This window comes from Crassostrea angulata, chromosome 10 (genome assembly GCF_025612915.1).
Source record: "Crassostrea angulata isolate pt1a10 chromosome 10, ASM2561291v2, whole genome shotgun sequence".
In the NCBI taxonomy this organism is placed as follows: domain Eukaryota; kingdom Metazoa; phylum Mollusca; class Bivalvia; order Ostreida; family Ostreidae; genus Magallana; species Magallana angulata.
The window spans coordinates 37,804,147-37,815,461 of record NC_069120.1 but is presented as its reverse complement, the minus strand read 5'-3'; the positions used below and the strand labels follow the sequence as shown (position 1 = coordinate 37,815,461).

General features: G+C 34.5%; 1 protein-coding gene and 1 pseudogene across 1 annotated transcript; both read left to right on the top strand.

Moving 5' to 3' along the window:
• Positions 1-316: 316 nt before the first annotated feature.
• LOC128167010 (E3 ubiquitin-protein ligase TRIM71-like) lies at positions 317-3,164 on the top strand. Its single transcript, XM_052832499.1, has 2 exons — positions 317-656; positions 1,318-3,164. Exon 2 carries the CDS (start codon positions 1,318-1,320, stop codon positions 3,040-3,042), a length of 1,725 nt encoding a protein of 574 aa, XP_052688459.1. The 5' UTR covers positions 317-656; the 3' UTR covers positions 3,043-3,164.
• A 4,876-nt stretch (positions 3,165-8,040) lies between these two features.
• Positions 8,041-10,573, top strand: LOC128164458 (uncharacterized; annotated as a pseudogene).
• Positions 10,574-11,315: the final 742 nt, after the last annotated feature.

Sequence of the window (11,315 nt, the reverse complement as noted above, 5' to 3'; positions counted from 1 at the left end):
GTCATTATAAATTACTGACACCATATCACATACATTTTCAACTCGCAGCAACAACGGAAGACCTACTCGTGGCTTTGCCACGAGCTCTGCTCTAGTTTGTTATATGTTTAAGAAGCAATAATGTTCATCTCACATTTATTTAACAATATATTATAATTATTTTATCATGTGTTCCGTATTAAGGGGTTTTTTATGGGTTTTAAGGGGCCAGAAGTACATACCTCAAACAGAACAAATATTTTAAAAAGCATCATTTTGAAAATCAATATAGAATAAAATGCTGAGAATGATGTTCCTAACAAAATTCAGCCATCATAATTTTTTGTTGTTGCCCCGATAAGGAGATAAAGGGTCAAATATCAAAGTCAAGGTCATATAACCTTCAAATAATCGCACGGAATACCTCCTCGTTGCTCGCAACGAGATCGTGTCTAGTCTTTTATCTATTTTTTTTTATTGTGGCGTTGTTGCAGGTATTGTATTACACTGTGTCGGGGCGGGGGTCTATCAACTCCGGGTTTGGATTTCAACCAAATACTAGGAAAATCACTCATCCGTCTTTACTTGGAATTTTGTCCTTTTTTATATATATCTCTATTTCCAACGTTCCTACATTTCTTCACATGACCATTTAGACCAGTTTATGTTCAGTCAAGGTAAGTACCGTATTATTAAGTTGTTGGAGAAATCGCTTACTAATTTGCAAGACAGGAGAAAAACGTATTTTGAAACGAAAGTACATTATAATGTTCTATGTGAAAGATTATCATTTTGATATAGTGTAATAAAACGTTGATGTGATTCTTTACAAATTTACTCAGATTTGAACTTGAACACATATTCTGGTAATACGTATTTAAGTTTCCACATTCATTTTCATGTGTAAGATGCAACATGCTTGACCGATCTGTGATTAATTGGTGTATATCTTTCACCAATGCGCTGTACCCTTTTATACTATTCGGACTTCAAGTATCTAAACCTTGTTGACCAAATTTGCAAACATCATCCTTCAGTCATTTTATGGTCAACGGATGCCTCCAGTAATGATAATCTTTTCTGCCTTTAAATGATAATAATCTCAATAACTGTGCTATTTGTTGCCTATTCCTCAATGCTTTCTTCATGTCTTTGTATCGATAGCCGTAGGGAATATTCTATATATTCTATCATGGTTGCAATCCTGGGAAATTAAGTGATTGATAACCTGAACCGGCCAAACTATTAAACTCCGTCTTGGTATTCTTGACAGTTCTGTATGTTTGAAGAAAGAAATTAATTTTACTTTTAAATTATATATTTTTCTTGTCATTTTAGATGGATTCAATACCAGATGATGCTCAGCACATTATAGAGTGTGGAACCGAAAGCTGTGAAAGATATGGTGCTTTGTACTGCAACTCTTGTTACCGTTCAATGTGTGAACAGTGCAGAGATGACCATCTGAAGATTCCAGACAATAAGGGCCATGATGTGGTCCAATATCTATCAAGAAACCACAAAATCCCCGTGGAGAAGTGTAAGAAGCATCCAACCAAGGATTTAGATCTTCTGTGTGAAGAATGCCAAATTCCCTTATGTTCTAAATGCGCGAGTCAGGAAACCCACACAAGGCATAAGTTTCATGACCTAGAGAAATTTTATTCAGAAAATTGCCATTCCTGTCTAAAGACACTTCCAAGTATTCAAAATTATTTCATTCCAACATCAAAAGAGCTGCAGACAGAAATTCAAGAAAATAAAGAAGAAATAAAAAGGGTCATGGAAAATACCCGAAAAGAAGTGAAAGAAGATACAGAGTTCTTTAAAAAGTTGGCGGACAAAGCAATGGCTGAAACACTGGAAGAGGTCGATAGAGTCGAGGAAAAACTACTCGAAGAATTGAAATCACAGGACAAAACTGTTGACGAGTACATAACATATCTTCAAAAGCTGGATGGAGAGATTCGTGAATATCTGTCTGCTTCAAAAGTTACAAACATTATAATCGAACACTCGAAAAATCTGGAGATACGACCAATACCAGAAACAACAAAACCCGTAACACCAACATACACTGCTGGTCAATACAGTAAAGAAGAAGTTTCAAATCTACTTGGTAAGCTTCACGTTGACCAAACAAAACCGGAATTAAGACGTATAAAAGCTTTAGAATCGTGTACATCCACAAGCAAGGAAGTGAAAGGAGAGTATCCAAAGGCATCAAATGTACAACAAACAGAGTCTCCTTCCGCCTCTGTTATCAAGGTTCGTGAGTTGACTGTACCAGGTGTTGAGCGTCTTTTCCATTTATCAATAGATACAGCAGAAAAAGTTTGGGCAAGCGATAATTCAGGTAACCTTGTTCAAACCGATCTTCAAGGAAATATGCTACAAGAAATAAATACTAGTAGACAAGGCGTTGGTTACCACACAGTCACAGAGAATGCCGATTTGATCTACGCAGACAGAGAAAATAAAGTCATTTATAAAAAATCCATGGATTTAAAAGAAGTATCTCCATTCATCAAAATTTTTGAATGGGAGCCCATCAGCATACATTCTTCCCATAAAAATGGAGGAATATTTGTGGGAATGAAAAAGACCACGGGTGCGCGCAATTCAGATGCGAAGGTCGTTAAGTACAGCAAGTATGGAAGCTACCTACATTCAATACATAGAGACAATGACAGAAATTTATATTCTGAACCACATTACATTACTGAGAACATTAATGGAGATATCTGTACGTCCGATTCTGGAAAACAAGAAGTTGTGGTGGTCAATGAAGCAAGACAACACAGATTCTCCTATAGAGGCCAGAGGTCACCATTCAATCCATACGGAATATGCACAGATACACTTGGGCATATCATTGTTTGCGATGGTTATTTTAACAATGGTACAATCGACATTATAGATACGGATGGCGAGTTCTTGACTCATCTTGTCTCTCAGTCAGGGATTATTCGTCCATACAGCGTGTGTGTGGATGACAAGAACAATCTCTACGTTGGGTACTCCTCGTCTAACACAATAAATGTGTACAAATATCTCCAGTAATTCTATATTATAGTGTATTGCTCATCCCAGTTGTACATGGTGCAGTTCATGGGTTATAAATAAAAGAGAAAAAAGAATTCATTGATTTGCCATGTTTGATGAATAAAAGAGAGTATTCATAATTTACAAGTGTGTTTCTCGATAATTACTAGTATTGTGGTACAATTTCATATTTTGTTTTAAGTGCAAAACGCGTTTGCTAAAAAAAAAGGCAACGCTTCTGATATTTGGATGGGTTTTTTTTTAACAAGTTTAGCATAAATTAAAATTAGCATATTTCTAAATGACCCTTCTCATACATTCATCCGAGACAATTTTAGATCAATTTAGCGCGAGCTGCTTTCCGCCAGTCACGCAAAATACAATGCACAGTCAAATGATATTCGTTTACTAGAACTGTGCCAGTGTTTGTTGCACGCAATATAATAATGCAGAAAGGTTCAAGCGTAAAGAGTTTGAAATTTAATGAGAATAAAAGAGGAGCTCGGAGATGACTTGCAATAAAATACCCTATAAGAAAATTGAAGCGTCGTTGGGGTGGTAGGTTAAATTACTTAAAACAATTTTTTCCCGACAGATATTAATTCTAAGATGTAAATCTCTCACTTGTTATATGATGTTTGAAATTTAATACATGTACGTTGAAAAAAAACTTTTCCATGGCAAAAAGTTACTAGTCGCATATACAACTGAACGCAGTGAACAAGTGGATCTTGGATTTAAAATTAGCAAAATACAACACAGAAATATTACTATGCCGGATAATTATGAAACAGTGGCATTTTTGCATTTATTAGACCATGGACTATAGAGTACACGTATACAATGTACATCATCACTTTTGTACATTGTAATTAATTTGAACAATCGGTTTTGAAAAAAAGATTGGTAAATAAAATTATGCACACATGCAGCACAATAATTTCAGTTCTGGATTAACGCTATTCTGGATTCTGCTATTTGGTTGACTGGCTGAAAATATATTTAAAGAACGTTGCCTAAGATCTAAGGTCAAAATATGGGCGCTTTCCATTAACGTTGCTTCGCCGGCGATGTTATCGGGAAACGATGACGTTAATGGAACGGTTGGCAACGCCACAATGATCCAACGATGACGATTGCAGCTTAAAATTGATACTTATCTTAAAATTTTATCCAGAAATTTTGGCTATGTGCAGTTTTAATGTATTTTAATGTAGTAAGACAAATTTTAGTTTTAGAAATACTGGTTTTGTAGAATATGAAAACCTCGATGCCATATTGTTTCCTAATCGGCAACGGTATATTGCGTTGCCACAATCGATCGCCGGCGACGCGCGTTCCAGCAATCGGCGACAAAGGCAACACCAGCAAATCCGGCGATGCCAGTTAAATGGAAAACACACATATATAATATATCAATTCATTTGACGTTATGAATGAAATTGTTTAATCATTCAATCGTTCATTTTTTGAAAGATACAGTCTCAAAACTGCAGTGGTGTAGGCATACAAATTGAGTATTGCGCATTTGCTTTCAACACACTTTACCAGCAAAAAATATGTGGAATGTACGGTAAATTCCTTATTTTTACGCGAGTACTTAATTCCGCTATTCCACTGTTTTGCAACAAATCGCGAGAATAAAAATTGCGAACAACTTTTTTTTGGTGTAAATCCATATAGCTAAAACTTGTCTAAAAAAGCGAGTTTTAAAATCGGTGAAGACTGATTCTCGCGATTTTACGCAGATATTTATTCCTCGTGTTTATAAGAGAATTGACAGTAAATACAAAATTTTAAATGTAATTTCAATATTTCGATTTTTCTCGCTCAATACCAGAAAATTAATTAGCTATAACAACCTAAGATGAACTGAGTTGGGAAATAAACCGCCTCAAGATTTATAAAGCATTAACAGCCCCAATAATGAATGGCTACTTGTACAATAATTTGTTAATGAGAACATAACTTACAAAAAATTATTCTTGTATATAGGCACAGCTTTCTCTTTAACAACATAAAAAACTCGAGGTTCAAGGGCCAAATTCTCTTGTTTAGTTCAGTCTGACTATGACTGCCAATCGGTTTTCGTTCGCTTCCTTGATAATAAAAAAAATCCGCATACATGTATACAGTCTGCATTCTCTTAACATTGAATATATTTTAAAGCCGCGTGTACAACACATTAAAATAGTGTATGTTAATAAGTTTAACTAGAGACATACCAGTATAACGGAAGACATATAATAACAGCCATTTCTAATTTTTGGATACTAGTATTCTATTTACCGCTAACTTGATGAAAACATCCATATTCTCCAAAGCTTTTTTTTTTATTGATCGTCATCTGCAAATATTAATACATTGTACGTAATTAATGTATTCAATGTGCGAGATTGTCGTAGGGGGGACGGGGTGTAAACATTTACTCAGTTCATTTCATTATATTTACATCTACCAAACATAATTTCCTCTATTTCTTACGGAAACTTATAGTTAATTCATAGCTTTATAGAAACAGCCAGACTGAAATCTACACGCCCTATTTATCGATTGGTCGAAATCTACAGCGGCTGAAAGTGACAGGACTGAAATTGACACGCCCTGTTAATCGACTGGTCTGAACCTACAGCGACCTTAGTAAAATCCCAGACTGCACGAAATAATCATGACGATGCCAGACTCAAAGTCTCACAGGAGACGATTTGGCTGGGTTTTTTTGCTAACGTACTTTTGTACATTAACAGTAATTCAGTGAATTTTACTAACTTTTCATAATCATTTTATTAATTAGTTAAAGAAAGATGTTAATATAAACAATTAAATGCTTTCTTTGGTGATTCATGCGGGTTATGAAGGTAGCGATCATTGCAGGAAAAATTTACATAACCCACTAACGCGGGTTATGTATTTTTCCTGCAGTGTCGCTACCTTCATATCCCGCATGAATCACCAAAGGAAGCATTTTATTGTTTAATTAAACACTCTAAACATTGGTATAATACATGAGGTACTCATGTACATGAACAAAAATAACGTATTTATATATCTAGAATATTATTGTGAATGTCAAACAGAATATATATGGGTAAAGTAATTTTCACACAATTTTTTTATTTTTACAAAGAATTTTGCAGTCAAAATTTCATTTCAACAAACGTTTTAGTGTTCGGGGCAAAAGTATTCCTTAGCATCATTAATCTCTAGCGAATAAATTTCTGATAACTATAAGAAAAATACAGATTGTTACACATTGTACAAAATATGAACTGCACATACCAAAAGCTCACTGTAGGTCTGAATCATCTTCTCGTGGTGATCTTGAATTATATGCTGGATTCAATTATAGTTTAGCATTATTATGTATTATTTACATAGAACAGAAGATGGTTACGAATGAAAACTTTTAATTTCATATATATTGAATACGTGCTTTTATTTCAAACGCATTTATAAATTTTTAATCTATTATTAAAGGAACATAAATTTATAAACAATGATATTCCTTAAATTCAGTAAATGAACGAACTAATGTGCTTACAACTAAAAATTGGATTCAATTATAGTTTAGCATTATTATGTATTATTTACATAGAACAGAAGATGGTTACGAATGAAAACTTTTAATTTCATATATATTGAATACGTGCTTTTATTTCAAACGCATTTATAAATTTTTAATCTATTATTAAAGGAACATAAATTTATAAACAATGATATTCCTTAAATTCAGTAAATGAACGAACTAATGTGCTTACAACTAAAAATTTAAAAAGATTTAAAAAAAAAAATTCAAAATTCTTCTCCAAAATCATTAAATAAGAATAGCTGAAACCTGTGTGGAAGCATCCTCAGGTAGTGTAGATTCAAGTTTACTCAAATCATGTTTCGCTGGGGTAGGGTTGGACCACAATTTTTTTTACAAAGGATTATATAAAGAACAATCTTTTTTCTCAATAACCATTTGGCTAGAAAGGCTGTAGCTTCTGTAGAAGCATTCTTAGGTAGTGTAGATTCAAGTTTGTTTAAATTATCATCCCCGGGGGTAGGATGGGGCAAATATGGTTTAAAAAATCGTTAAATTTTTTCTCTCAAAACCTAATTAGCCAGAAAGCTTTAACTTTGCTGGGAGCATCCTCAGGCATTGTAGATTCAGGTTTGTTCAAATTATGAACCTATGTGGTAAAGTGGGACTACAGTGGGGAGGGGGGTCAAATGTTTACATAGGAATATATAAAAAAAAAGTTTTTAAAATTGTTTTCTCAAAATCCAATCTGCCAGAAAAGCTTTAACTTTGCTGGAAGCACCTCAGGTCGTGTATATTCAAGTTTGTTCAAATCATGATCCTCAGACGTAGGGTGTGGCCACAATTGGGGGAGGGGGTCTAAATAGGAATATAGAAGAATATATCTTTAAGTATCATCAACTCAAAATCCCATTGGCTAGAAAGCTGAACTTTATATGAAAGCATCCTCAGGTAGTGAAGATTTAAATTAATTTGTTAAAATCATGATCCTCAGGGGTATGGTGGGGTCACAACTCACAATGGGGATGAATTAATAGAAAAAATCTTTAAAGAGCTTATTTTCAAAACTGAATCACCAATAGGAGCTCAATGTTAAAGTTCGAAAGGCTCTGAAAATCAAGATATACACTCTACTAAGTTTTTTAGATATTTTGTATTAAATATTTTAAAGTCGGTCTAAAGCTTTTGTTCACTATTGTTGCTCAGATAAGCGATGTGCCTCTGTGTCTCTTGTGTCTTTTTGTTGCATATATAAATCGAATAAATTTTCTCTTATGGGCGTTATTTTCCCTCCGACATTGATACATGCAGAGACATCAATTCATGAACACTAACTTACAATGTAATATATTTGTATTTGTAAGAAGAATTAATCAATCATGGATAAGGAGACTGTGAAGAATTCCATATATCAAAATAGGTACAATTACAGGTGATAATATTGCGTCGAGGGTTTTTCAACTGTGGGTTTAGATTTCAATTAAATACTTGGAAAATCACTCACCCGTCTTTACTGGGAATCTCTTCCTTTTCAGTTTCAGCCTTTATATCGTTATTTCCAACGTTCCTACATTTATCCACAAGACCATTTAGACCAACTTATATTCAGTCAAGGTAAGTACTGTATCATTTAGTTGTTGAAGAAATCACTTAATTTCAAGACAAGAGGGAAACATACTTTAAAACGAAAGTGCATTATGATGTTCTCTATGAAATATATAATTTCGATAAAGAGTAACAAATACGAGAATTTACTTAGATTTGAACTAGAATTCGATACACATATTCTGATTATACGTATATGTTTCCACATTCATTTTCATGTGTTATACAACACATCCGACCTGTGTGATAAACAGGTGTATATCTTTCACCAATGCGTTGTACCTTTTTAAACTACTGGGACAATTGTAACCTTGTTTACCAAATTATCAATTCTTTCGTGATGGTCAACGGAAGGCCCCTGTAATGATAGTTTTTTCAGTCTTTGAATGATAATAATTTCAGTAATTCGGGAGGGGGTGTCACCTATTTATGTTTGTAATCTAAATGTCTTGGTAGACAAACCCCATGTCAATTGTGCTTTACATTCAGTATTCATTGTAATCCAATCTTGAGCGATCAGGTTTACAATCTTGGCCCAGTCATGGTAGCTAACGTGACAAATGTTTTACTTTATAGATATTTTTCATGTCATTCCAAATGGCTTCAATACCAGAAGATGCTCAGCACATTATAGAGTGTGGAACCGAAAGCTGTGAAAGATATGGTGCTATGTACTGCAACTCTTGTTACCGTCCAATGTGTGAACAGTGCAAAGATGACCATCTGAAGAATTCAGACAATGTGGACCATGATGTGGTCCCATATATATCAAGAAACCGAAAACTTCCTGTAGAGAAATGCAAGACGCATCCAACCAAGGATTTAGATCTTCTGTGTGAAGAATGCCAAATTCCTTTATGTTCCTTATGTACGACTCTGAAAGACCACAAACGGCATGGATTTGTCAACCTTGAGAAATTCTATTCAGAAAATTATCACTTTTGTCTGGATAAACTCCCAAGTATTCGAGATAATTTCCTTCCAACATCAAAAAAGTTACAGACAGAAATTCAAGAAGATGCAAAAAAAATTGAAAGGATCGTGGAAAATATCCGGGGACAAGTAAAAACAGATATCGAGTCCCTTAAAAAATTGGCAGATGAAGTTATGTCTGAAATAATGGTGGAGGTCGATAAAGAAGAGAAAAAACTGCTCGATGAAATAAAATCACAAGATAAAACAGTTGATGAGTATATAACATATCTTCAACAGCTAGACGGAGATATTCGTGAATATCTGTCTGCTTCAAAAGTTACAAACATTCTAATCGAACACTCGAAAAATCTGGAAATACGACCAATACCAGAAACAACAAAACTGGTAACACCAACATACACTGTTGGTCAACACAGTAAAGAAGATGTTTCTAATTTGCTTGGTAAGCTTCACGCTGACCAAGACCAACCAAAAACAAGAAACATAAAACCTTTGAAGTCCCGTACATCCACAAGCAAGGAAGTGAAACAAGATTATCCAAAAGCATCAACTGTACAACAAACATGGTCTCTAACTGCTGGCACCAAGATTAAAGAGTTGACAGTTCCTGATATTGAGTGCATTTTCCATGTATCACTAGATAAATCAGACAAACTCTGGGTAAGCGATGATACAGGTAACATTTTCCAAGTCGATTTTCAAGGGATATATGCTGCAAAAAATATGCACTAGTTTGCAAGGTTATGGTTACCACACAGTCACACAGGATGGAGATTTTATCTATACAGACCGAGAGAAAAAAGTTATAAATAAAAAGACTAAGGATAAAGAAGTAGCTGTATTCATCAGCGGTGGTTTTTGGGAGCCCATCAGCATACATTCTTCCCTTAAAACTGGGAATATAGTTGTGGGAATGAAAAGGACTGCAGATGCAAAAGTCGTCAGGTTCAACATTAATGGAAGTTTTAACTACACGATATACAGAGATATCAACGGCAAAAAACTATATTCTGAACCACATTACATTACGGAAAACATTAATGGGGATATATGTACATCGGATTTTGAAAAACAAGAAGTTGTGGTGGTCAATGAAAGAGGACAACACAGATACTCCTATAGAGGTCAAAGGCCATTGTTCTATCCATATGGAATATGCACAGATACTCTTGGACATATCATTGTTTGCGTTTATTCGAACAAAGGTTCAATTGACATTCTTGATCAGAATGGTCAGTTTTTGTCTCGCCTACTTGAGTCACAACAAGGGATAGATTGTCCATACAGCGTGTGTGTGGATGACCAGAACAACCTTTACGTTGGACATTTCTCTAAGAACACACTGGATGTGTACAAGTATCTTCATTGTTCTTCCCCGTCGTAACATTTTATTGAATTTTGATAGCAATATGGGAAAGATGTATTGATTTGCTATACTGATGATTTAAACGAAATTTAATCCTATAGTTCAATCCACACTTTGTTGTTTCCCTTTGCAGGGTCAACCCAAAGGTCAAAAGGGGAAAACCAACTTTTTCCTTCTTTATCCAACCAAGTATTTGGGCGTCCTGTGATAAAATCTTTTGGAATTTAATTTACTCCTTCGATATGTGGGTTGCCCCATCCTGGGGCAATCAAAATACACAACGGAAATGGATTTTAAATGTCAAATGACCAAGTTATAAACATCTAAATTACCGAGGCTACTGCGAGAAATCTAAGGGTTTTTCCTAAAAGATGGCGGCCAAGGGACATAACTTTTGTAAAGTGTGGATTGGGGTAAGAGGTAATTACTGAAAACGCACCTCTAATTACCACCCTTTTTATGGTCTATTGGACGCAATACATAAATGCAACGTTCGAGCATAAAAAAGACTGAAATTTAATAAGAAATAAAAAGGAACAGGACTTGCAAAAAGTTATCCTTGTTACATACACGAATGAACAAACGCATCTAGGCCTATAACAGTGTATCGTTTTTTTTTAACAACATATTCACAATAATAGCAATCATATTCACAGCAGATTACTGTTCATTACTTTTCAGATTCTGGAAATCCCTTTTTGCTTTATATTAAAATCAAGCAGAGAAAAATCAGTCTCTAATGGCAAAGTAATAACATTTCCTACCACCAACATGACCAAATAGAAATTGGATCTACAAACGAAATTTTAACATGACAACCCGGTGATGTAAATTTTTGGACCACTCGAAAAAAATTAC